We start from the raw sequence: 27,918 nt of genomic DNA, 5'->3' as shown, positions 1-27,918 counted from the left end.
AGAGTAGACAACTCCCCATTCCATGCAAGAGGTTAAGTCAAGAGGTGCCATAAATATGAATGCCATTGAAATTCTGAGAAAGAATCTGAATCCTGGAATGTAGCAATTAGATAGCGGAGAACCTGGTAGGTCATGTAGTCCAGTCCAGCAGCAAGCGTGTGGTTGTTCTATTGAGCATGTTTGTTTACACAGAATTGAAGAAAGTTTTAAATACCCATAAGAGAGGGGCTTTCACCTTGGAAAAGCTCACCTACGGTTTGATGGATCTTTCTTTCAATATATAACTATGGACCTGGGTCATGAGTAGCTTAAAAGATTGTTGCATGTCATCTTAGCTGTGGTAACTGTCTTTGCGCACACTGTTAGCCTATAGGAAATGTAAGGTGATGTGGCTTTCTTTAGCTTTTGTCAAGGGCTAAGCAAGGAATTTGTACACAGACTGTGCGACTGAGATGATGCAAGGTAATTCATTATGTCATTATTCATAGTAATATTAGCAGCAGCATCCAAATAATTTTGGGGTAGTTAGACTGTTATCTTGTTTTATACCTTTCCATTGTTCTTACTTAAACTATATATATTGTAATGTCTTTTCATCTGTCTCTGTAAGTCTATGCTTAGTAAATTCAGTAGGGTTACTATAAAGTCTCTCTAATTTGTTAATTAACTCTAAAAATTGATCAGTCCGGAGTATTTCAAGTGTCCCTACAACAAGTGTTGGCAAAGACAACACTATAGCCTGCATCTGAGGCACCATACTTCATTGTCTCTGCATATGTTGCTCAAAAATTACACTGATCTTTTCATGCAGCCATTATTGCATTAGATATTCAGGTTTGACATCTCATCTCATTGTTATGTCTAGATCCATCTCAGCTTTAGTGCTTCCCAGATTTCTCTCTCCTATGGAATGTCCATGTTTTAAGTTATTTTCTTTCAAGCTGTATTTTATTTGGAGATTTTTATTTCTCTTTTTATTTGGCTACATAAATAGGATAGGTCATGCCTGTTTAAAATCCAGTTTTAAAAAACTCTTGCTGTCTATTCTTGCTTTAATCTTATCTGCTTTGTTCTGATGAATTTTTGTTTGGAACATGATACACCTTTTCTTTATTTTCATTGTACTTTGTCCACTTAATCAGTCTGCTGTTTATGTGAAAATATGATTTCTTTCACTGGTAACACATCTGGCCTTATACAGGGTTTCAGCTGATGAATCTTGATGTAGTAAGCTACCATAGCACTCCTCGCTGGGGAATACTGCTCCTCTAGAGGGGCGAAGAGAAAAGAATATTCACCCCTGCTTCAGTTACTCCAATGTAAAGCCTCATTTTTACCCTGACTTTCCAGTGGAGTTTGAATTGACTGAAGGTATGGACTTGTGACTGCGAGAAGCAAGCATGCATTTTGTTCTGTCTGTTCTACCCCTGTGGAGATGACATCTTGGAGCAAAGTGAGGCAGGTAGAGAAAAGGAAGTTCATTAAAGTGGATTAATTTCAAATTGTATTGGGAAATACAAGAGTAAGGTCCATGCTTGCCATGCTGGATGGTGTTGGTATAGAATGAAACTTTATTCTGAGAGCATTGCAGGTAACCTGAAGTAAAATAAGACAAGTACTTTAAAAAGTAGGTGATTATAATTTAAAAAGAACAAATTCGTGAAATAAGCAGGTAATTGATTATGTATACTTTTAGCACATAGAAATACTAGTATGATTAGCTAGAAGTTTCTACAATGTCTTGCTTGAATTGAAGGTTTTTTTTAGGTATTGGACTAGATTTTAATTATATAACCTATATGAGTAGCTCCATTGAAGCGGTGTTTTATTTGAGGATTTGTATCCTGATTTCTGTGATTGAAAAGGGCTATTGGTGCAAAGTAAACTTTTTTGTGTCCAGACATTTTTTATCATGCAATGAGGAAGAATTCAGTAACTTTAGTATTTCTTCAGTGGCAGTACTGGCTCTTACACACCTACCTCTTCCTTTTCTTTCACTGCCTACTCTGTGCTGCCACTGGCTCCAATGTCATACAGCTTAGTGATGAAATGGATAAAGGTACAGATCAGGTTTTGCCAAACAAAAAGGTTGTTTTTTCAGCCAGATCAATTTCCCTTACTCTCTGAAGAACCACTTGTGCTGGCATCATGCTGAGAGAGGGCTGGGAGTGTAAATGGGTGGCTGTGGACCAGAAATGGTAGAGGGCAGAGGCAGCTCAGCTTGCTTTTGAGCAGCGCTGCTGCAGAGAATGAGAACCCTACTTCAGTTAGGAGTGAATCTATATTCTATGAAATATATGAAACTGATGCCAAAAATTATATATGCAGAAAGGTTCCTAAGGTACTAGATGTTTTGAATTTCTTGTGTATTTGTAAATATTAAAAGATTCTTTAATGCTTAGTCTCATCGTTACACATTTTAATCCAAACTGAAATATATTGCTCAATTTTCCTGAGTATGTTAGAAAATTTTAAAAGTGGAGTCACACAAGAATCTAGCCTATTTTATTTATTGCAACCCTGCAGGGTTATCTACATAAATTTAGATTCTTAAATCCAAATTACTGAAAACCTGGCCTCTTTATTTTTTGCCTGTGGCTGTGTGCAGGTGTAATTAAAGTCATTTTGATGTCTCATTGCCTAATATAATGTATGGGCAACGTTCAGTGGTTTGCTCTGAATAATTTCAGTAGTTGTCTGTGTGTTTGAGGGCAATAAATAAGGGGTTGGGTTGAAGTCTCATTCAGATCAGGCCTTTAGCTAATGATTAACTTCTTGATTTTGTCTAAATGTTGCTGAAAGGACTAGGGTAAGCAAGAGCAGGCATCACCAAGAGGAGAATTTATAACATGCAATCTTGCTTTTCTGAGTTGGAAGAAATTCATACACTTTACCGTTTCACTGGAGCTCCTTGCCAGAACTGGGAAGAGAGAAGGTCCATGGTCTACGTGTGGTTGAGCCCCTCTCTTCAGATTGGATTTGCTTGGTGTGAGCATAAGGTTTGCATGCGTGTGATTGCATATATTTCTTGCAGACCCTCTTGTCTAGTCAACCTCTGATGTCAATGTAATTTTGCTTTTCACTTTTATTTCTATGCCCCTCTTAACAACAAAACTAGGACATTGTTCTGAACTACATGGATATGCCTTTTCACAGGGTGCTATTTAACTTCTCCAGCCTGTTTTCCTTTTTTTTTTTTTTTTTCCTTTTTTTTTTTGAGCTGAGGCATCCTGGTGTGATTTGAATTACACTCTGAGCCTAAACACCCATAATGACAGTACAAAACTTGAGAGGCAATGTAAAGAAGACATTTAGTGCAGAGGTAGAAGGTGAAAAAACATCCCTATAACACCTTTAAATATGCGTATTTTTCTTAGCTGTCAGGCGTGTTGTTTTAAGTTTATTTACCAACTGAGATGTAGCTTCTGAGAGTGGGTTGCGGGTTCTGAATCCAAACCTTTGTTCCAGGAAGCAGAGTTCATTTTCCTGTGGTGACCCAGTCCTTAGAGGCGTGGCCTTGAATCCTGTCTTCAGATTTCTGCTTTGACTCCTATAAGCTCCATTGTCAGGCTGTGTATTTCTGTGCTGTATATTGAACAGAGTTCTTTGCTGAGAGATTTTCTTTTCTTTTCTTTGTGTTTTTTTTATTTCCATGATGTGGATTTACAAGAAATGATTTCTGAGAGCACTCAGCTCTGGGGGCCATTAATGGAATCAGGCCCTTTCTCCTATGTAATTGGTTTGGATTTTGATCTGAGCCGATAATGAACAAACACCATTACCAGCCAGCAGTTGCTTGACAGTGAAACAATAACCGCTTGAGGCCTTACACTAGGGAAGCTTTATTTATAGGTATTAATAATAAGAAGAAACTAAAGAAAGGGAAATTTAAAGATGAAGAGTAGAAAGACCTTGCTTGTAATGCACAGTGTATTGGGCTAGGGACTGATTTCTGAAGAGTGGGGAAAGCCTCATCACTGAAGCACCAGAAGACCCACAGCGGGGAACAGTCCTGCTTTGGCGAAATGAGGAGGCGTGAAAAGACAGTTTGAGATTTCAACCTCTCTGTTTCCTGTGGGAAAGTGGCAGTGGTATATTGTTGCCTTAATGGCCTATGGGCGCGCTTGAGGGCTTGATGAAGAACTTAACGGTTTGGGGTTTTTTTTCCAAACTGTAGCAATGAGTCTTCAGAAAAGGTATTAACCCTCCTTAAAAACCTAGCTTCTCCCATGGAGCAAGCATTCAGCAGTTGCTACTGCAGTTAAAAATGTTCTTGACAAGCTTCCTAGGGTAACTAGAAAATGGCACACACAAAAGTTACGTAGGCTCATTGCCCTTAAAAATAAAAAGATTCCTTTGGAGTTCAGTTGAGGTTCAGTTGGGATGGCTCTGGTACTGGGGGTAGATGTATGGAATCTTCCAAGAGGTAGAATTTTAAGTTCATGTTTAGCAGTCTTCAGTGCTGCATCTCTTTGGTTTTAGCTGTGTGGTTCAAGTCTATAAATAAAGTGGTGTCAATACTGCATTACCTGGAATGCTTTTTTTTAGGTGTTATGCATGGCAGTGAAGATGAAAGTTCTCACCTTGTGAGAATCCCACAAGGGGTGGGATTAATCTCACCCGATTTTGGGTGTCTTTAATAAAAATGTCTCTATCTGAACAAGTTGCCTTACATTGCTCTCAGTGGAGAGTGATTCATCCAACCTTCTTTAGATATCTGCTTAAGCTTGAGTTTATTCATACTGTAGCTGTGACTGTTCCCTCTCTGCTGGCTATAAACAGAGCCTGGATTACTACCCCCAACTGCTTATTGCTGCTTCTCTCCCACTGGAGATAACACTCCCCTCCATCTGAACAGGTCTTGTGAACTCACTAAGTGCTAATTATGCTATCACAGTATATGCATGTAACAAGCACTTTATTTTCCTTTTGTATCATTTTAGGGACCTGGCAGTCACTCCTGCACCAAGCAGCTCCCGTCAACAATTACTGGAACCAACAATACATGCTCCTCTGCTCTCAGATGGAAGGAATGTCACCCAAGACCAGAGCTTCCCCCTGACAAACCCAGAGAGCCGGTGAGTTCAGTTTCTGAGACAGCAGATCATCGCTGGGTGGAATGAAGGTTAATGCTGCAATGTGCAAGATCTAAAACCATTTCCCAAGGTAATGCAGTTGTCTCATCTGTTACATCAACAGCCTTATTAAGCATGTGTCGCTGCAGCATAAAACAAAGTCCGTTCATTCATGGGAATGGTTTCATTTAGACACCATAATTTACATACACAGAAAGGGAATTTCAAGAGCTTTCTATTAAGAGGATGTTTGAAGGGAAAAAAATGCTGAAAGAAACTTGGTCCAGGTATAGAAAAACAGAACTTGAGTGATAAATATGTCTTTTAAACAAATTTACCAGATATTGCTATCAGAATTATTTCTCATTTTCTCTTTAGAGGATTACCATAGTTACTGTTGAATACCATTTGGGAAGCTTTGGGTGATATCATGATCTTCAAATTCATATCTCATCCATGATAACAGCAGACCCCATCAGGATACTGAGCTCTGTAGTACCTTTACTTTCTCTTACTATATCAGCCGTTGCTGCTATGCTTCATGTCTTGTCCAGGATCTCTGCTCATGAGTGATGAACATCCTCATTTATTTGTACCACAGGTAAACAGGCTCTGAGGTATGGGAGGGAGACAACTCCTATCTCATTTAAAGCTTGTAGGGAGGTGAGGATAGAAGGAGATTTGAAGAGGCTACATCTTCAGTGTCTTTTAGACCTTTAGCTAGAAGCGGGCTATATTTTCCTGACTTGCTCTGCGGGTCCTCTTACAAGATGGCTGTGACTTACTCTAATGGTCTTGTTTCATAAGTACATCTGAGCTCTGGCTGCCAACAAGCCTGTCTGCTGTTGTGGCAAGTGACATTGCGGCCTTTCTATGCAGTATCCTGCATAAGCTTTTTTTTTCCCCCTCTTCTGGCCATCTGTTGTAATCTCATGCCCAGATGGGATACACAGAAGCAGCCGGATGCCACACAGCATGACCTAGTGAAGCATAACACGCCAGATCCCCCATCCACACTAGGAAATAGGTGTGTGCTTGTAGCCGTGCTCTTCTCACTCTTCAGAACCTACCACAAAGCTCATCTGAAAGCTGCAACTTAGAGTGAGCTGATGTCTATGCCATATGGCTGTTGGTAAACTTGAATTTGATCATGGGTTCAATCCCATGTCTGATATCTTGTTCTCATTCCATACAAACCAAGGTACCTTTCCTGCTGTATTTAAACATACCATACCAAGTATTTTTCACCTATGTGTTTTCACATCTTCTAAAAATCACTGTTTAATAACCTCCTGAATACACATTAGGCAGCTTTTCACATTAAGTCAGACTGATGAGAAATGCTGAGCATCTTTATAAGATTTCAACGCATTTACTTTATTCCTCATCTGTTAAGCAGAATTCTTAGCTAAACTTGCTGTTGAAAAAAATGTTCCTTTTATATCCTAGAGAGACTGCCAGTTCCCTCTATGTGATGTACTACCTGCCACTGTAATTACAAGTAGTTAATTAGCATGCTGTAAAAAGGTTGAAACCGAAGGTCTCTGCAGATTCATTTGTCCCGAGTATTTGTGCCACAGTGGAGTGTGCTGAAGGGGAACAGAGCGAGTGTATGAGAGAAACTGAGTGCGTAATAGGTTGCAGAGGGATTATGCATCATCTGTCCTTACCAGTAAGAGGCAAGACCTATAACTCAAATGAGTGTGAAGCTATGATGAGTTGTAAAGGTCTTACCCTTCGCATATGGGAATAAATATGTCTTTCCACTCCACCACATTTTGGTGTTTTGACTTCAGCAGTGTTTTCATTTAGCACTGTTAATAACACAGTGGAGAAACAACTGTGAGGAGAGAAAAAGCAAACTGCTAATCTGATTCATTTTCTGTGCATGCATCACGGCCTACAGCAAAATTGTATAGAGTCATGTTGTCAAATCCTTTTGCAAGGGAAGTATGGAAAGCGTGGAAGAAATTTGCTTACAGGCGTGATTGATGGAAATGCTGTTGTGTAGATGCATTTGAAATATTAGTGAGAAAAATCCCACGTTTCTGAAGTATTGTAGTAAAGTCTGTAGTGATTTTGTTTGAATATTGAGATGGTTTAATATTTTCTTTTTCTTTCTCTCCAATTTTATGCATTCAATGTTTGGAATGGAAGAAAGAGTAAACTAAAAAAAGCTGTCAAAGGGTAAGAGCATGAATGTATTGACTTCCAGGCACAACCAATGAAAGAAATATTGTTTTCCAAGATCAGGGACTGCAGATTAGTCTGATACCTCACTGGGCAACACTGTGTCCAGGTCCCAAATTTTTTGCATTATTTCTCAAATCTGGCAGTTTTTATTTAAGCTTGAGCTGTGGTGGAAACGGCATCATTATTCTTCAGGTCACTAACACTTGTTGGATTCAAGTTCTGCAGTTGTTCTGTTACCTTGTGTCAACCAGTAAAATAGGTGATCCTGATGGCATTTACTCAAGAGTGAAAATTAAAGGTTTTGTTTGGACATCTGCCTTTTTCAGGACAGTTTCTAATTACATCCATGGCTTCTTTTCATTGCTAAGACCATAGCTATGGTCTTCTCCTTGGAAGTAAACTATGATGACCTAGTCTTTCCTGATTTCACAAAAGAAAATACCATGCCAGTTTCCAGGGATTTTTGAAGTCCTCTGCTGGAGGCTGAACTCTCCCACACAAGAAAGTGTGGATTTTTTTTGCCTGAGGTTCCATTTGTTCTCACTCATAGGCTTAAACAATTTATCATTGCCTTTGGTGAGTAGCAGTACTTTAGGGCAATATATCTTACAACTGTACTTTAAAGGACTGCTGCTCACCACAGGCAATAATAAATTCTTTAGGTCCCTGTCCACTGTATTTCATTACTCACTTTTACCAGTAGAAGTGTTTGTAAGGATATTGAAATGATCTGGTTACAGCTTAACAAGGAGAGGAGAAGAGAGGAGGGGCAAAATATAGTGAGTTGGAGAGTAGAAGCTTAATTTCTTAATCTGTTACTATACCCTCATTATTTGCACGTCCCCATTCCTGCCAAACACAGTCAAATGAAAAATATCCATCAATTCAAATATTATGACATCACATGCAATGATATATGTTAGGGTTTGGCAGTCCAGTGCAACCATAATCTAAACAGAATCTATAGCAGTCCAGTGCTTTACTCCTCAACTCATTACTAACATATTTTGTATTTAGTGCACACAGAATCCATTTATCTCATTACTCCATGGCGTAATACTGGGTTTTTTTAAGCTTCCTATTTTTCATTTCTTTTCCATTTAGCTGACAGAAATTTTACTAGAGGGAAGACATGCCTGCTCCACCTACAATAGTTCTCTTTTCTGTGCTGAGGCTGTCAGGGAAGGACTAAAGATAGGTTATCCAAACTCATTTACAGGTCACCTGGCAAAAGCACAAAGGAGAGGTAGGTTCTCATCTCCTCTGTCCCACCCCTCCCAAATATCTTGGACATCTAGATGGCAGAGACCTCATAAGCTCTAGTTTTCCCACTTATTTTTTATATTATTCTCATTGAGTAGTTTTACAAGAAACCTTAATTAAATTAAATGTTTCCTATGACACTTGTACTAGAAAAGCCTGGATACGTGCCTTCCCTTTACACCCTGCCAAGTGGTATGTAAATTATTTCCCACAGTTTACCTTGTCTTCTGCCCTCTAAGAAAGGGACAGCTGGGGAGAAAGGCAATGAAGGTTTTTGTTGAACACCTTAGTATGCTGGATTTTAACATAGCACATTCATGTAGTTGTGGCTAGAGATCCACAAGGGGTTAATTCTAACTATGTGATGTCTATTTTTAGCCTTCATTTGTAGGTGAATGTGTGACTATGATGTTCTCTGAAGCAAAAGCAGAAGTAGTCAGCCTTTTAGAAATGGGAAGAGAAGTTGTTGAAGAGTCCAAGCTGCTGTTTATACTGAGCCTGGATTTACTACTCCTAGTAATTTCTTATCCCTACCACAGTTACGTCTGATGCATATTACAGGCAGCTAAAATGAGATTACGACTAGGGTTAAGCACTTGGCTAGAGCATACAGCATACATCATTTGATGAGCATCCTTGGATGCAGTGGACCTTAGAGGAAGATGCAAGCACTCAGTATACATTACAGGATATAATATTCCTTTACCTTGAAGACAATGGCAAAATTCTCATAGGCTTCCACAGTACATCTAGTGAGAAGATAATTACCTGTTTCTTATGGGAGTACCACACTGTTTTATCTCATTATTCATGATCCCTTCTTCTTATTGTATGGATTTATTAAAATACCACTGAAATACTTTCTTTCTATTCCCCAGAACACTGTAATCACAGTATTCTCATAAGCTAAAAATGCTCCTTGCAAGAATTACAGGATTAAATTCTTTTGACCTGCACCATGGATAAGGTCAGGGTGGATAATCTTTGAACTTCCTCCCAGATTCATAAATCTATGAATCGGTTTCTCTCACCTAGACCAGAACAGTCCTTTTTGTATGAAGAGAGACATTATGAAATATCTTAAGCATCGGTCCAAATATATATTACGGTTTTGCATTAAATAGGTAGTTATTGATCTCTCCGTATCAATCAAGGTCTTTTACTTACTTTTCTTGAAGTAAATTGACAGTATATAGATGGAAATGGAAAGCCTTTATCAGAACAAGCTACAACATGGTCATTATCATTGTCAGGGTCTCAGACCACTCAGGCTTTGGCTCTGACTAGATTTTCTGCAAGAGACATAACAGGTCAGAGGTGCCTTGGGTACTACTCACTGGTAAATGGCTACTCATGGTCTGTGTTGTCACTGGGATACTACAGAAACACTCCTTTTCAAGGCAATTCCTATTTTCTTTTACTCACCAAGAGAGAACATGGTCTGCAGTGCTGAACCACAGGTTTGGAAACAAGGAGCTCTGATTTCTGATCCCAGATCTGAAGCTGATTCACTGTGTGGCATGAACCTTTTTATTGTACCTGTCTGTGCAATTAATTAAACCAATAAATGAAAATTGAGAGACGTAGTAGTTGTGTTTGCTAGCACTAGAAGTTTTGAGAGAATTGTAATGTGTGAAAACTTTTGTGTAACTGACAAGTACCGGGATTTACTTCTGACTTTTGATTGAGTTGTGTGACTGCAATATCAGTAATACTGTCAGACCTGGTGCATATGCTTTTTTTATTGCTATTTTAAAGCACAAATCATTTCCCCCTCTCAGCTGCAGAGAATCTGGTCCTGCTAGCAGACTATTTCTAAACTCACCTGGTGCACCTGCTGGTGAAGGTCTGTTGGTTCGGACCCCTGTTCCCCATGCTCGTCTCACTGAAGAAGCCAAAGGTGAACATGAAGATCCAAGAGGAACTAAAAATGGAGTGGACAGACTGAAAGGTTTGAACCATATTCCAAAGTAACAGTTTTGCTCAGGCTGTGTATCTTTCTTACTGTAATGATAGTAGATTTATTTGGGTGACAGGGCAGCTTCTTCATGCTTCTGATAATGACACTCTTATAAGCAGCAATGTTACGACGTGGAAGAATCATTCACAGTGTGAATCATCACAGCAACATACTCAATACAGCAGCTTTCTCTCAATGAACTTTTGGAGGAATTAAAAACAGTGACTGCTCTGCTTAGGCATAAAGTTACTCTTCCACATGTATGAGGTAGAGGAGTCACTAGACTACCTGAAGATATTGGTCTTCCCCCACCCACCCCCCAAAACACTGGGTTTTCAGCTGTAGATATGCTTTGTGGTAAATTTTGACTTTTCATTGAAATAAACACCCTCTTAGTGCTTCTTCACCTATTTATAATTTCTGCAGAGACTGAACTCCCTAGTGACAATCTTCAGAGCAAAACCAGCAAGTCCAAGACTGGTTCTTCTCATGTGCCTCAGCTCATCAACTGGCCAGGCTCCCACTCCAAACCTGTCCTACCTCCAATCCCGTCTGGGCGGAAGAGGACCAATCCTTGATGGCCACTGCTAGCAAAGTCCTCGTCTTGAATCTTAATTCTACACCGAATCTTTCTGACTTAACAGGAATACTGGTTTTGATACATTTCTCTTCAACAAAGCAAAGTCTATCAAATATTATTTCTAAATCCATTTCTGATTAACTCTCCCAAAAAAGGTTATTTATTTATAACTTTATTAAAAAGTAATTTCTGTATTTCCCAAAGCTAGAAATTATTTCCCCAGGCACTCACAGCTGGGAAATGGTGTAGATTTGTTCCTAACAGCCACATGACCATATCTTCCATTAATTTCTCTCTTTCCTCCCTCTCCTATATTATAGATTTAATTGAGGTGTGGAAGCATCAGGGCCTCTGATAATATTGTCTATATTGTAGTACTAGTGAATTATTTTGAAGAGGGATTTTGTGAAATGTTCAGAGTTAAGTTGGGAGTGAAAACTAGTTTCAAGTCTTTTTTTAATAAAATGTGTTTTTTTGAAGGGATGAGGCATAATTCTTTGATTTCCAAGTGTATTTAAACAACCTAGTAAGGAGTCATCAGAAAAAATTGTTAGAATTATTGAGAACTAGCTGAAGCTGTAAGTGGTATGTGAAGATTTGTTTTTCTGTATGTGGAGCAGAGGTCTGACAAGTAAATAAAACTCTTGAGTTAATGTTTGTCATTACCATCTACTTATAGAACAGATAGTGGGGCCCCTTTCCCCGAGCAGCTTCCCCCGAGGAGGGGCGTTTGCTATTCATATTACAGCATGGGTCCTCAGAGGTCTTTGCATGCACAGAAGATATCACTGGTTGCCACAGTATGGAGTCATGTCCATGGAAGAACTCTGTTTCACCTCACCATGCATGTTCATGATGTGGCAAAGGGTTTTTGTTGTTTAAATAGGATGAACTGAACGAAGCAACACAGCTCACGGTAAGTAATGGATAGATTCAGATAGCCTGACCTTAAATTCCAGTGAAGTCTGTAAAACAACTCGGCTTTTTATTAAGTAGTTTCCTTTCCATATAGCAGCTGGCTGTACCCGCAAGCTGAAGAACAACAGCTCTTCTGAGGCACCAGTTTTTTATCATTGATTTTGGCAGAACAAAAAACAAGGCTGCTCCGTGGCCTGGGTTCAGAAGGAGTTCAGGCAGCCGAAGCTGCAGTTTCGACCTTAGTGGGTTTTTTGCCAAGGCGTTTCAGCGAGGTGGGTATCTAATGCCACTGGATAACTACCTAACCTCCACAGTTTCTTCAGCAAATCCCACACGGTTCTTCACAGCCGCTCTGCCTCTATAAACACCTTTGCAGAAGTTGGCCTGGCTGTTACAGCTGGCTGCACAGTTGATTGACATGGATGCTGATGAGTGTATCAGGTTTTGCTGTTTTACAGGTGACAGCGGTTTTGCCAGTGTCGTGGTTAATAAATACGTACAAGGTACCTCGTGGTTCATACACAGCAGGGCCAGGGGTGATCACACCTCCTCGTTTAAATTAGGAAGGTAGTACAGTCAGTGCAGATAAATCAGTTTTCTCCTGGATACTAGTGCAGAAACCCATGTTCCTAGACTGCTCTGCGTTGCAGTCTGGGTACATACACATGTCTGGAAAATAAGGGCAGGGGGTGTTGGGTGATACCCTAGTCACGTCAGAGTCTCTTTCCTTTTGCTTCCATTCTCCAAGCCAAGAACACTTCCACATTCAGCCCCAGCTCTCCACTCGTCCCTTGGAATGGTTACTCCCTTCTGTGTAAAACGGAACAAAACATGACAAGTTATCCCTGAATTGTGCTGAATTTCCTCCGCTTGAAGTGTGCAGTCCTGCAAAAGCCTTGTACATCTTAAGCGAGTGAGCACAGCGATTCAAACTACTCATATTTACAGGAACAGTATTAAATGTTAAGCTCTCCAGTGCAGGAATTGCATCTCTATTTTGATTATATAGAGCTGAGCATACAGGTGGAGTACAAATACGTTACTCTTATTTCCCAGTTGTGAAAAGAAATCATTTGTTTGTCTGTGATCAGGGTATTGGTTAGCTTACTTGCATTTGTATCACACAATAATGTTTGAAGAGAATCTCCTATTTTGCAATCAGTTCTTGGGCCCTGAGCTTTCAAATACTCCCAAATGCGGCACGTTCAGTGGAGTTACACACGCGGTCCAGGGGATAAGGACCTTGCATGGAAGTAGGACGTGGGATTTTAAAAATACCAGGGAGAAGCTGAATTTGCTGAAGTCAGTTTGGCAAAATATTCAGTTTCTTGCCTTCCCTTCCTAAGCTTTTACTGCCATACACTCTCACTTGCTCTCTTCTCGCTCCCCAGCAGACCACAGATTGAATTGCTAACCCAGTTTACGAGGTTCCCGAAAACAACTGCATTGTGCTGACCTGCCCTTTGTCTACTGCACCCTGAAGTGTGGAACGTCTGGCCAAGTTTGAAGGCAGAAGTGCCGTTGGATTGCCGGTATGTAATATTTACATTTCATTTAGCAGATTGTGAAGCTTTGCACTTCGTCGTTTTTAGTTTAGAGCATTTATTTTTGGCTGAAAGTACAGAACTTGTAACTTGGTGCCTATATATTTATAGACTGGCAGATAAAAGCGGGGCTGTTTCAGGGAACTCTGTTTTTATTGGCAGGAAGCGTGTTTGGATTACAGCAGAGTAACACTTTAAGTTAGTCACAGTCAAACAAGTCTCTGAGTCTTGAATTTTACAGAGGGGAGTATAACAAGCTGTTTAATTTCCCTTTTTTAAATTAAACATTCAACATTCAATAAAATCAGTAACTGCGGTTGCTGTCTTGTGAATGCAAATGGCTTTACCAGCCGGAGGATGTAGCCGCGCGCTTATTACACGTGCTGTGTCGTAGCCCTGTGTTACACATCAGTAAATCAAGGCAGAGAGAAATTCCACTGATTCGTGTTATGAATTTTTTTACAGGAATTGGGTCAAAACCCAGGAGTCCTGCATCTCTGCTTGGATGTTGGGTCTTTGAGGTGAAGCAGAGGAGATTGTGCTTATGCAAAAGTGTTGCGGGAAGTCAAGGGCAGCTGTTTTGTCCTGATTCCTCCCTCAGGACAGTAGCAAGGTGGTAGGAGTTACAGCACAGCTGCTGTAGGACAAGGAGCTGCTGAATTAAGGAATGACAGGTTTGTAAGAGATAAGGGGATGGTGTTTTAATACAGACCTGTACCTGAAGGAGAGGATATGAAGTTTGCTAGCTAAAAGTTTGATGCACAGCTCAGCGAAGACTTCCAGGGGCTGCAGAATAGGTCCGTAAATAGCTGCTTCTGGAAATCTGCTGAGTGTATTGAGTGCTGGAGGCCAAGATGCTCCACGGACAATCAGAGAATGCATAGGCAGCCAGGGCAACCTGCTGCAGGCTTGGTAGAAGACGAGAGCAGGAGACACGTGGCGGTGCGGATTCTCCAGCACCCGCTCCCCAAATTAGTAGCTGTATTTTAAAAAAATGGGTGCAAAATGGTTTGGTTTGGTATTCTGACCTTCATTTCCCTGTCTCCCTCCTCCACTAAACCCACTTTTATGGGCCCTAGAAACCCTAGAAGCTAGAAACCACTGGTAGAGTCTTGACTTGCTGGTGAGACCACTGCGAATCCAGCAGCTACACCTTTTTATTTTATTTTTTTAAGCATGTTCTGGAAACAGATGGGGAATGGTTGCCAGTATTGACCAAAGGGCTGTTTATTTCTCTGCAGAGCACGCACGTCCATTTCTAAAAATACCTTCCTGAAGCACCATGTCATGTCCCAGCAGCGGCTGGCTGCCCTGCTACCTCTGCCTGCTCCCTCGGGAGCTTGTCTAATTGAATACGCTGCATAATATGCTGCTAATTTGGCAGCTGTCAAAACGAATTATAATTTTTTTTAACAGTACCGCAGTGGGGGCGAGGAGAGTTGCCGCTTAGTGCAGTTACACCAACTGCCCGTGTTTCTCTTTGCATCCCTGACTCAAGGGAGAGCTTGAAGGAGACCCGACGAGTCTTTCCCCGGTCTCACCCCGCACTTCTACGGTGTCACTTCAACAACTCCAGCCCTGCAAACCACTTTGGGTTCCCCGTCATTTACCAGTTTTTACTTCCATCACCAGCTGCATTTGGAGTCACATACCTTCTCCCCATGGTCTGCGGGGCTGGCGCTCAAGCGAGCGCCCTTTGGTACAGAGTCAGCCCTGCAGCCCCGGCGCTCAGCCCCGCAGCCCCGGCGCTCAGCCCTTGGGGTGCTTAGCACTGCAGACCCTGCGTAAGCTCTGCACTAAATCTTGCTTCTTGGACATACCCTTTCGGTAACCCTCACAAAATATTTCAAGCTTGTGAGATATTTTTTTGTGCCTCCTGTAAGGCGGAGGGAGAGGAACCCTTGTAGGTGAGGCTGAATTTCATTTTCCTGCGGGGAGGAGGAGGAGGAGGCGGCTCCTACATTTTTATCATTCGTGCTTTTCCCTGCTCATACCTCAGAGCAAGTAGAAGCACGAAGGTGTAAATCAATGTCCATCAGAGGCATGAAGGCTCCACAGTGAAAAATCCTCCTTGCTGAGGGTCTTTCCAGAGAAGAGATCTTCTTTTGAGACCCACTTCTCCATTCCCCAGTGCTTTCCTGGCTGGTAACAGCACAGAGGCTCACAGCGGTTAGCCCCTGCCTGGAGCAGAGATGGGGTGGCATCATAAATCCTCCAGCAGGAAAAGGATTGTTTCCCATAAGTTGGAGACTATGTGGGGTTCAAAAGGAATCATAGAATCACAGAACCATAGAATACCAGGTTCGAAGGGACCTCAAGGATCATCTGGTCCAACCTTTCTTGGCAAAAGCATGGTCTAGACAAGAGGGCCCAGCACCCTTGTCCAGCCGAATCTTAAAAGTGTCCAATGTTGGGGAATCCACCACTTCCCTGGGGAGATTATTCCAATGGCTAGTTGTTCTCATCGGAAAACAGAGTCTGGAGTGGTATTTCTTGCACTAATCCCATGCTCTGGGGCTTCCATTAGTCAACTGTGGGGACTATGAAGGACCATGTTCCTCTCCTCCCCTTATCTCAATGGACATTTAGTTGACTCCAAGCATTGCACTCCACCTTCCTCCGAGGCGGGGCATGATGCAGCACTCCCCACCCCGAGTGCCTGTGTTTTGTGTGATTGCACCCAGCTGATATGATCTCAGGCCGTCTGAAACACAGCTAGTGGGTGGCTGCACATCTTCACGACAGCCCGGACTCGATGAGCCATGGTGTCTTCCAGGCTCTCAGAATGGAGATCTACGAACAAACCAGCAGTCTTGGCTGATGGAGGGGGTTGGGGTATTTCTTCCTCTTCTCAAAGGTCAAAGCATACATGACCACAGACATCTTTCCAGCAGAGACGATGTCACCTGCCTCTCCCCTGGCCGGTCCCCAGCACCTCCTACATGGGAAACGGGGCTGTGTGGCTCTAACAGATGCTCCTGCTTCGCCTCCTCCCTCTCAGGCTGGAACACGGTAAATTAACTGTCCCCGTGCCCTGTGCTGAGGTCCTTTGGTCAATGCAGGGTCAGTGCATCCATCTTCCAGGTGCTCAGGGAGAGAGGGGGAGCAAAGAGTGAAAGGCGGCTGGTTATAACTGTATGAAAGTGAAAAAATAATAATAAATACTAAAAATTTCCAGCAAGTTTTGGAGAGCTTTCGAAGAAGGAAGGGTGCCAGCAGAGACCTGTGAGCCTGGGCCACGCTGGAGGCAAAAAAAAATGGTTCTGGATCCTCTGGGCTCTTCCCCTCCCAAATTTCCTCCGCCAGTAAATCTCACCTTCTTGCCCTCTCGGGCTCCAACTGCTGATTTATGATTGCTATAATGAAAGCCGCTGAACAGAAATGAACTGTGTGGCTCCAAGTGATTTACAGAGACATCTTTATCCCTCTCCTGCCCCTCTCATTTAATTTAGGGGTGGGAGCAAGTTTTTTTACACCTTGGAAGTGACAAGGATTTCATTGCATTTCCCAAAGGAGTACAAGGCTTTCCCTCTCGCTTTAATAAAAAAAAAAATTCCCTTGTTTCTCCCCGACCCACCGTGGCAAGCCAGGCTGCGACGTGCCGAGGAAAGATTGAAAGCATTAATAAACACCATCCCAAATTTAATGAAAGGCAAAAGATTTTGAACAGCAATCTCCGAGCTGATGAAAGCAGAGCCTGGCCGATGAGGATTTATTAAACGAATGGCTGCCAGGGTCTGGGGAAAGACGATTTGTTAAATTGGAAATATATATACTTGGTAACTGGTGGAGAATTAAGTGTGCCCATTAAAGCTCTGAGATGGGGAAGGTTTAAAAGTGTGTTAAACGTGGAGTGATGGCCAGGATTTTAACGTCACATTGCTGTTTTTGCAGTGATGGAGACGTCACCAGGGTCTGGAAAGACCACAGTAGTCACTTCATTTCTTGCTATTTTCTTTTTTTTTAAACCAGGTCCCATGTGGAAAGCTGGCCCACTCAGCTCCGAGTTAATGGTGAAGCACTGATGCCAGGAGGCTTCATTCCCTATTTCGACCTCTCCTGGGATAACACCACGGTAAGCAAAGCGGTGCTCTGTGCTGCATGGATGGGATTCCCAGAAACTGGGACACTAAGGCAACTGTAGAGTCTTGCTTGGGAACCTCAAATCCTAATGGTTTTCTCAGTACCAACTGCTTCAGGCTCAAACCGCTGCCCTGAGCCAGGTCCCCCAACTCCTGTGGGTGCTGCCGGGGACCTCGGCTGCCCACCTCACCCACCTGGGTGCAGTTAGAGACCATCTGCAGCAAGCTATTGGATATACTTTATTGTAAGTGCAATTAAAGAGGAGCCTCCCCCAGGCCACCCTTTGCTTCTCTTGCCTTCCTACACCTCCCGCATCCCCCCAGATCTTGATTCAATACCCTGTTAGTAGGAACCACAGCTGAAAGGGCTGGGTGAGGCAGGTGGTCCTGGCTTAGTGCTGCAGAGGAGGCAAACAGCCACCCCAGTGAGTCTGCTGGCACCGCAGGCCTGTAGCTCGTTACTGGTTTAGCCGCATTTGCCCTGCACAGCCGCTATGAACCAGGAGGAGGAGAGGGACACGTGGGATTTGAGGAAAGCAGCTTCTCGCCTCGTGGCAGCAGCTAGAGGCTAACGTTGGGCTGGAGCACAGCAGATTGGCACGTGGAGAGCCTGGCTTGGCTCAGCAGTATCGCCAAGCCCTAGAGGACACGTCTGGGGAGCTGTGGCTCCAGACGGTGTGGTGGGTGAGGATTAGGGGGTTCAAGGATACTTGGGTGGGGGACTCTGCAGTGCTGCTAGGTGTTTCAGTAGAAGGGGAGGGAGATGGTTGGGTCTGTCCCTCAAACCCCATATAGCTATGAGAGTCTTTCCTGCCTTCTCCCATATTAAACGCAGGAGAAATTGTGTGTTGATTTCAGAGCCCCATTAATTTTCCAGTCACCAGCAGCTGATTACCAGTAGCAAAGCGTGAAAGGAGAAACAAGATGACCAACATACTTTGAAGAGGATACATATTTATTTTGTTTTTAAAAAAAACATCAACAAAAATACCACCCTAAACCCAACCAGCCAACCCAAAAGCTCTGCAAATTCAGAACACTGATCAAAAAGTATTTTGGCTCACCCACTTTTCCAGCCTCTGCTAAAAAGTATGTGCTATTATCTCTGCAGCCAACATTAAAACCAAACAAATCAGTAGCTCCCATTTTGGGGGGGAGCCCTGGATTCAAATACTAGTTTAGGCTAATGGGGCCCTTCTGCATGGACCTTTCCTCCATCTCACAACTGGGCAAGCTCTCCTACAGCAGGAAGGGAATCGCTGCCACTCTGCGATGCTGTAACAGTTATATTCAGACACACACAGATCACACTGTAAAGTTAAAAAAAACCCCTCCGACAGCAACAAATAATAACCCATTGTTGACACGTGGTTCGAGTGAAGACCAAGTACAACACACGGTTAAAAAAAGAGAAAGGCAAACATCCCCAAACCTACCAGCATCACACAGAAATTGGAGACGACATGCAATTTCCTTGATACAAAGAGTGACCTTGCGAGCAGTCTATGTACAGTACGTTACACTCACTCAGGCACCCGCTCAGCTATTGCTTTGCTAAATCCCCAGCCCAGGCGACAGCAACCACCGCCACGGCCACTTAACAGGAGTTACAGCTCCTGCTGCCCAACCGTGAACGCAGCTTCTGCCTTCAGCCTGGTGTTACACAGCTGTGTTTTAAACTTCGATGAAGCCCACCAGTTACTCACTGTCCCTGATGCTTTCGCACTGAATTTGTGTTGCCTTCCCCTCCCTCCCTGTCTCAGCTGAAGCAATAGCTTTGAAGATCAAGATGAGTGATAAAGGTTTTGCCTCTCTCTTCCTGCATCCTTCCTGGAGCCTGTGCAAACAGCTGGAAGTGAGAGCGGACCTGCGCTAGGTGCTGGGGCAGCTGTTGGGAAACAGTCTCCCCATCTACAAGATCCTTGGAAACATCCCGTGTCTGACACTCAAAATACAAGAGGTTTTTCAAGCTCAGGAAAAATAAAACCATAAGAGAAAAATCCTCCAGCATCTTAGGAAGGAGTGAGCTGCAGGTCCCGTCAGCATCGTACTGGCTGTGGTTGGGATGGAGTGAATTTCTTCCATAGCGGACCGAATGGTGCTGGGCTTTGGATTTGTGGCTAAAACAGTGTTGACAACACACCAGTGTTTCGGTGCTTGCCGAAGGCAAGGCTTTCCCTTTTTTCCCCGCTCTGCCCCTCACCAATGATTAGGCCATGGGTGGGCAAGAAGCTGGGAAGGGGCATATCCAAGACAGCTGACACAGATAAAAATCAGCAATAAAAACAGAGGGGAGGAGGTTTTGGAAAGGTGGCCATTGCTCGGGGACTGGCTGGGCATAGGTCTAATGGTGGGAGATGGTGAGTGTTGCCTTTGCATCACTTGGGGTTTTTCTTCCCCTCTTCTTTCCTTTGCTATTAAACCATCTTTACTCATCTACTCATTTACATCTACTCACAAATTTTCTTGGTTTTGCACTTCCTACCCACCCCGTCCGGTCCCACTGTGGGGGACAGTGAGCGAGCAGCCACATGGTGCTTCACTGCCAGCTGGAGTTAACCCACCACAAGCACAGGTTTAACGTTGGAGGGGTTGTAACCACCAAGGCTGGAAGCCACCGGGACACTGGGTGGAGGAATAACAGAGTAAGGTCCTTATTTGGCCAAGCTTGATGTGAATCAGGTTGACATTGCTGGTTGCCTTAATTATCACAGCTGAGCAGGGACAGTATCACGATGATGAGAACAAGGTGCTCCAGGAAAATTGAGGCAGCACAAAACAGTGCTCCCCGCTGCCCCAAGACCAAGACAAGGCTGCGTGCTAACCCTTGCTCTGCCCAACACTGAGCAGCTCCTAGAAGAGCTGTGGCTGCTGCTCCTCACCTCGCTGGGAGACACGCATTGCCTGCATGCATGGGGACGCACACCCAAAGCTCCTGCAGCCCACCCCTGCCCCAGCTGAGGGGTGACACTAAGGGACACCGGTCCTGTGCCAGGTCGATGCTGCTATGATGCACAGAAATGCCACAAGCGAAGCTGATGCCCAAGGGCTGGGAGAAGAGAGGGAGAGAACTGGGTGAAGGGACAGTAAAAGCAGCCCCCGGCCCAGCAGCAGAAATAAGCTCAGCTGTACTGGCCCTTCTTAAGTTTCTTGGCATCATTTGAACCCTGAGGTTGGGCTGGATCCACGGGGACCACAGGCCTGTTGGGGGCTCAGCACAGTTCCCTGCAGCTGACTGCTGGTAATGAAGCCCACCGAACATGCTTGTAATGAGGGAAAAAGTAGGAAGCGACTGAAAAGTGACCTGCACTGAGGACCTAACCGAAGCAGGAGTAACCCATAATACCCTCCGGCTGGTGAAGTATCAGGGCAACAGCTGAGGACTCAATGAAGCCTCAACAGCACTTCACCATCTCCCTGAGAAGGCTGCGAAGGTGACACAGTGGCACTTTCTGTCCCCTTAACATCACCCCTTTTTGGTTTCCTCAGACTCCCAGCTACGCCCTGTTACTAGTGATGGGGGCTCGGTGGCTTGGGAATCAGCTCCCTGAGCCATTCCCCAGTGGAGGATCTACTGGGCAGACTGGAAGGCTCTAGCTACAGGTATATCCGACACCCTCCAGCACAATTGGTAGGATCAGGCAAGAAGGACTCAGGTTAACAGCCAGACCTGGCATTTCCAGTGTAACTAACAACCTGCTGCACAAACAGCAGTTCCTCGGGGCTCAGCCATCCGCTATGGCCACCTGGACACTAAAGGACGGCACCAAACAGGCTCAGGGTCCAGCTCATCAAAGCCGGGAGGAGCAGACAACAGCACCAAGGTTGGGCTCCTAACAGAGAACTGGGTGAGCTTTTACATTACTTAAAAGGGGTTATTCAAACGAAAAAAACAGGGGGAAAGGTTGGAAGCAAAAGGGGTTGCATAAAAAAAAATGCAACCTTGCAAAAATAACGGTATCGTCTCTTCATGATCCATTTCAGGTAGGTTCGCAGAGGAGGCTCCACGTTTCCCAGGAGCTTGGCACAGCCAACACCTCCCCCGTGTTATAAAAACAACCCCCCTCTGGGGGATTCCCTCATGCTCTGCTCTGTAAAACCATAAAAAGGTCCCTGCAGAGAGTCTCCCGGCTGCTAATCCTCCTTCGGCCTCTTCCTCCAGCGGGCCAGGAAGGGCCCGAGGCTGTTCCACACCTCCGTGTACATGACAGTCCCCACGAAGACGAAGGTGGTGCCCAGCCAGTGCCAGGCCGTGAAGGGGTTGTGAAAGTAGAGGATGGAGAAGATGAGGCTGACGAACTTGCGCAGTGTCACCACCAGCGTGACGGTGAGGGAGGTGCATTCCGTGGTGAGGATGAAGACGCCTCGGACGCAGACGTATCTGGGTGGGCGGAGGTAAGGGGACATCGGGACTGAGACACCTGGGCAGGCCTTCGGGAATGAAAAAGACTGGGCAATGGACAGCCCCCGTCTGGTTATAGAGGGAATAAAATTCCCTTCTCCTCAGATCAGCGTTTCTATAGCTATGAACAGCTTCACTACAAACCCCAGCGACACCCCGAATCTCCCAGACTCCCCCTGACCCTGCTCTGGGACAGCAAAACTACCCCGTTGGAGCAGCTGGGGCTGACGTGTTGGCAAAAGGTTAATGGCGCGCAGGGTTTACAGTCCCTGCCAGAGGGCCAAGGGAAGCTAAAATCAGACTTCTCCATTTATACGCAACAGAAGTCTCCTTCCCCGCCCCCGAGGGGGCATGGGAAAGGCAGATTAAACAAGGGGGTTTCATGGAGGAGCATGAGCAGCCATAGGGCACAGTGAGAGGAAAATGGTAAGAGGGCCTTGGACTGAAGGGTCCCTTTCTCGAGGGCATCTCAGCTTCATCAGACTTGCAGACCTCTCCTCTCTGCCTGGAAGACTCTACACGCTGATATATTACAAATAGCTCCTGATCTGTCCCTTCTACCTAGAGCCGGCTAGCAAAACTGCCATGAGTTTATACCAATCAGCCTGTCCCTGGGGAGGTGGTGGCAGATTTCAGCCACCCTGGAAAAAACACAAGCCCCAGGTTAAATTCCGCTCTATATTTTCTGAGTTACACAAACATCAGCTCCCAAATGCAGGGAAGACTCCAAGGACTCGGCACCCACACCCCATTCCTCCTCTCCCATCCCACTGCCACCTCCGTGGCATGTCTCAAGCTGAGCTTTGGAAGGATACTGAGTGATGACGTTCATGAGGAGGTAGAACCACATGATTGGCAGGGTCAGCCCGATCACTGGGACCTGGAACAGCTCTGCGGGAAGAAAGGATGGAGCAAGGTCAGTGCCCTGCTACTGCTTAAAGAAGATGCAAGGAGAGGTGTCTCTCTCCTGTCCAGAATTGACCATGATCCAGGACATGCTGCAGCTTCAGGAGGCCGTTGCTGCATTAGGCAGACTGAGATGTGGGCACATTTTGATTTTGCTCCAAATGGAAAGTTATCTTGTTCTTACTGTGATTAATGACAAATACAAGAGAGATATTTTGCAGATATTTATGCCTAGGCTTCCGTAGGGAAGAAAGGAAGATGGAGAAAGAAGTAAGCTAAGGGAAAAAGACATTAAAAGAAAAGCTTTGTCTTGCTTTCTTGTGTCAGGGCTGCCCTACTGTTAAAACTGGGCGAATCAACTGTGTGGCTCTGAGAGGCTGACAGCACTAGCATGGGAAAGCCTGCATAGCACTGGCAAAACAAAAGACAGCGGGTCCGTGTTTACACCTGTGGTTGAGGATTCGGTCCCGTTACTCACATTTTTGAACTACCACATTCCTTTTCCCAGGAGTCGCCTAGCTCATGCTTTTCTTGAGAGGGTGTAGCATGCTAGAAATATTTTGCAATGATATTAATGAACAGATTAAAGTGATCTATGCATGCAAATATCTCCTGTACCCAGAGGGAATTAAAGAACCAGCAAACCTACTTGGCAAAGATCCCTCCAGTTTCACAAAACTGGGATCAGAATATAGGAAGCTTGCTGGCACTGAAAAGCCTGGTGAATTTTACTCTTAAACTTAAGCAGATGTATAGCTCAAGGTGGATGGATGAGCAATCTGGCTGGGCCCAACAGGTGTACGCGTGTGCATTAGTGCGAAGCTTGGGTTCTAACCACAGTGATCCAAACAGTAACTCACGGCTTAGCTTTGCAAGCTGCTGTGGCACCAGCTAAAGGTCAGCTGCCCATGGCCAGGCTCTCAGTGGTCAGCAATCACCACTTGTCCAAGCATGCTGGTGTCTGGCCTACCATGAGGAAGAGGTTGGACAATGTCCCCAAGACAGTGTGGGGTTTTTTTTTTTTTGGCTTTTGGCTTTCTGTCAAACCTGAAAATTCAAAGGGCTTGAATATCCAGAGACAACAGTCTGACGTGCACAACTGCTGGACTGAAAGCTTCCTACAGCATTTTCCAGAGGACAGAAAGGTATGAGAGCAAGGATCCGTCTGTGCAACACTCACCGGACTGGCTGAAGAGGACTGCATGGTGGTAGATGTTTGGGGCAAAGAGGAGAAAGCCAGGGAGCAGTAACGCGTGCTGGAGAGAAAAGTAAAGACATGCTGTTAACAGATTATGTGAAGCCACCCTACTTCTCATCCTGGGAAACCAGCCTCACACATCTGGATGAGCGCACACTCTTCAATGCTCCAGCCTCGCCACGTGTGATCCTTTGGATTTGTGCTGAGTACAGGGTGGGAGGGGAAGGGTCTCTCTGAGCAGCTCTATCTGCTCAGTAAAAGCAACAGAAAAGACATGGTGACTTACATTGTAAAAAAGGGCCTCTTTGGAGTGCTTCCCAAACTGCTTGTACAGCGTCTCCTGGAAAATCCCCATCCTGGCAGACATGAGGAGGGCGAAGGTGAGTGCGGCAATACCTGGAACAGAAGCACAGCCTTGCAACACTGCTCAGGGATGGCATAGCTCAAGTCAAACAGTTTGACGACTCCCTTGATTTGGCTTTCAGTGAAAAAAGCCAAAGCATCCAGACTTGATAACATGGGCAGAAAATTGACAATGGTCTTGAAGACACGGGTATCTTATTACAAAGGCTGAGATGCCAAGAGACTTCTGAAAAGATCCTCTCTTTAAAAAGAGACTCAGCCCTGGCAAGCAGAGTTGGTGGGATACTAGGGATACAGTTGTTTGCCACTATTGACAATACATCAATCCCAGTTTCCCCGAAAAGCCACCAATAAATCTAGGTTGGAGGTATAAAAATAGACTCAAGTGCCAGACTGTAGAGACTCCTCCATGAAACACTGTGCTGAATGCACCCTTGAACCAGCTACAGTCCCTTTCCCTCTCTGCAGCATAGCTCACAGCATCAGATATATCAGGTAGGGCTGCTTTTGCAGAGAGAAGTCAAGAAGACATCTGCAAACATGCATGACACTAGTCTCATTCTGTCACTAAGCCTTGCAGAAATCCCTTAGGTGCCGTATTTAACTTGTTGGCCAAAGGAAGAGTATCTCCTTGCACAAAGCTGCTAATGAGAGCCACAAAACCCGATTCTTCGCAAATCAACATCTATAGATGCTCAGCACAACTTAACCTCAGCGCGGGGACTCCCACCACAGTCTGCTTTGCACAACCCACATGGCCAAGGACATCAGAGAGCCGAGTCTCGCCAGTATCCCAGCAAGGTCGGCTGGAGATGTGGCACTCACATACCTAGCAGCCACCACAAGAAAACCTGGAGTCCGTCCTCTTCATTTAAGCTGGAGTCAGATGCCTGGTGGAGGAAGACACAACACAGTCACCATGAGCTACCACGTCCCTGCAGCTCGCTGGGACCTGCCTGTACCTCACTCTTGGTTTGTGTGTTGTGTTCCAGGCAAGCCCATAAGGCAAAGACCATCCAAGGTCTCACATTCTCCAGAGTTGCCTCCCTAGCTGAACAGAGGTGGTAGCAACTACAGCACACTTTGCTTTCCACTCTGCTTCAGGGAATGCACCAGATTCCAGCCAAAGTGTAAATGCCTGATCAAGAAAATAGTTTTTGTGAAAGACGTGCCCTGGCTTGACCAGAGACTGAACTCTTCAACCACACAAATAATAGTGCCACTTAGAAAGCTCCCACAGAGAGCCCATTGGCAGGCTCCTCTGTCCCTATCTCAGAGGTGGGAGTGCAGGAAAGAACAAGGGCTCTGGCCAAGCCCCAGTCAGGTACTAAAACCAAGTCTCTGGCTCGAAGTCCGGACATTGAGGAAACCAGGCCTGTAGATGCCGTTAGCCGAGGGTAAAACTCTAGGTAGCATGACTTGGCTCAACTCTCTTTCACCGTGGATTAGGGCAAATTAGATTACTCACCTTTGCCACAACTGTCCATACTATACCAAAACCCAATGCCTGCTGAGAGTTAATCTGGATTAATACAGAGCAAGGCCGCGTAGCACAGACCTTCCTCAGACACCCTAAGAGTATAAATAGCTATTAAATGATGGGGGACTTAGAGGTTTGACAGCCCTGTTTCTTTCCAATCTCTCACAGCTGGATTAAGTGCAACCAATCTTCACTTGACCACCATTTTATGCCATTTTTCTATCTTCAGTTGACAAGATCAGGCTGTGGGTGCTGACCCAGGAAAAGCCCAAAGTGGTGTTACACATGGATTTTCTTCACTCCCTCCTGTTCTCCAAATACATGCACTTTATTTCAAGGGTCACAGAAAGTCACATTGGATGACAATAGGTCTGGAAAAATCTAGCCTGAAAGCCGACAACCTCTTCTGGGATAAAAAGAGCAAAGATTTAAGATGGCTGAGTTTTGTTTAAGATTCACTTGCTCCTAACTGCAAAACATGGCAGTAAGAGCAAGAGAAAACAGCTACTAGCTGTGGCAAAAAAATAACAGTATATTCTCAGCAAAAAGCAACCTGAACAACACAAGATAAAAAGCATCTGTAATTAAGTTAAATCACATGCATGTGTGTGCATCCCTTCCCTCCAAACCACAGGAAAATGAGACCAGGAACAAGAGCTTTCAGGGAGCAGATCTAGAGCTAGGAGACATCTTGTCTCTCCATTAATAGTCAGGCAAAGGGAATTACTGATGAAGGTGCTGACAGCAGCTTCTCCTCTCAATAAGGTTCACAGCTATGACCTGAGGCCCTTTCCAATCCTTACCACTTGCTTTGCAGACATGACAGTGCAGGTAAAGATCCCCAGGGACACCAGGGCTATGGACGTGTATTTATATACGCTGTATCTGCACAGGGAAGAAGACAGATGTCAGTGATCCAGTGCAGCCTTACGTTGTTCATCTACTGCTCCCTTGCATTACATTTGGCTCCATTACACCAGTGTGAACTTGGGGTAATGGGCACATACCCATTACTTAACGGTGGACATTGCTGGGAGGGAAGGCCAACTTACTCCAACTGCAACAAAAAAGAAGCATTTGGACCAAAATCTCTCTGCCCGTGGCAAAGGATCCCTCTCAGACCAAAGCCAGCGCGAATCTCTGCATAGCAATGGAGTGGCAGGGAATGTGCCCACATTGGTCCCACAGCCAGACCCCAAGCAGCTGGGAGGACCCTCCTGTCCTGATGTCTTTGCCCACTGTGGTGGGTTGACCCCAGCCAGCAGCCAAGCACCTACACAGCCGCTCACTCATTCCCCCGACCTCCTGGGATGGGGGAGAGAACTAGAAAAGCAAGAATGAGAAAGCTCATGGGTTGAGCTAAAGAGTTTAATAGGTGAGGGGGGAAAAAACCCAACAAAACCGAATGCAAAAGCAGTCACTCACCACCTCCCATAAGCATGACCATCTTGGAAGCCAACTCCCCCCAATCCCCTTCTTCCTCTACCCTGGTTTCTATTGCAGGGCATGACATGATATGGCATAGAATATCTCTTTGGCCATTTTGGGTCAGTTGTCCCAGCTGTATCCCCCTCTCAACTTCTTGTCCACCCCCAGCCTACTCGCTGGGGGACAGAGTGGGAAAAACAGAGAGCCTTGACACTGTGTAAGCACTGTTCAGCAACAGCCAAAACATCAGTGTGCTGTCAACACTGTTTTAGCCACAAATCCCAAACACACCACCATATGGGCTGCTATGAAGAAAGTTAACTCTATCCCAGCCAGACCCAGTACAGCCATCCATCAGGAGCGGTACCAGCCTCACAGAAGTAAGAGGAAAGAAAAGAGCTAACACAGAAGGCTGCAGTCATATGTAAGATCTCTCTTTTCAGTCCATGCTTGCCTTAAATGAAGGAGTGAGGGGTGGTGGAAATGCAGAAGAGGGAACTATTCCAGCCTCTAGTCCAGGCACACC

The 27,918-nt window shown here is 44.8% G+C and overlaps 2 protein-coding genes across 2 annotated transcripts in view; one reads left to right on the top strand and one right to left on the bottom strand.

The window, feature by feature from the left end:
- LRGUK (leucine-rich repeats and guanylate kinase domain containing) overlaps positions 1-11,069 on the top strand; it is a 52,429-nt gene extending 41,360 nt beyond the window's left edge. Inside the window, exons 18-20 of the mRNA XM_009576130.1 lie at positions 4,944-5,078; positions 10,313-10,482; positions 10,918-11,069. Coding sequence (XP_009574425.1) covers positions 4,944-5,078; positions 10,313-10,482; positions 10,918-11,069 — 457 coding nt within the window. The remainder of the gene's footprint in view (positions 1-4,943; positions 5,079-10,312; positions 10,483-10,917) is intronic.
- A 10,680-nt stretch (positions 11,070-21,749) lies between these two features.
- On the bottom strand, positions 21,750-26,849 carry SLC35B4 (solute carrier family 35 (UDP-xylose/UDP-N-acetylglucosamine transporter), member B4; the record flags this gene model as incomplete). The annotated part of the gene is made up of 6 exons (XM_009576240.1): positions 21,750-21,996; positions 22,833-22,908; positions 24,104-24,179; positions 24,408-24,517; positions 25,314-25,374; positions 26,768-26,849. Coding segments are annotated over 6 exons (652 nt in total), but the record flags the coding sequence as incomplete, so codon positions are not given.
- Positions 26,850-27,918: the final 1,069 nt, after the last annotated feature.

This window comes from Fulmarus glacialis, unplaced genomic scaffold (assembly GCF_000690835.1).
Source record: "Fulmarus glacialis isolate BGI_N327 unplaced genomic scaffold, ASM69083v1 scaffold2900, whole genome shotgun sequence".
In the NCBI taxonomy this organism is placed as follows: Eukaryota; Metazoa; Chordata; class Aves; order Procellariiformes; family Procellariidae; genus Fulmarus; species Fulmarus glacialis.
This window is presented reverse-complemented; position numbering and strand designations above follow the sequence as displayed.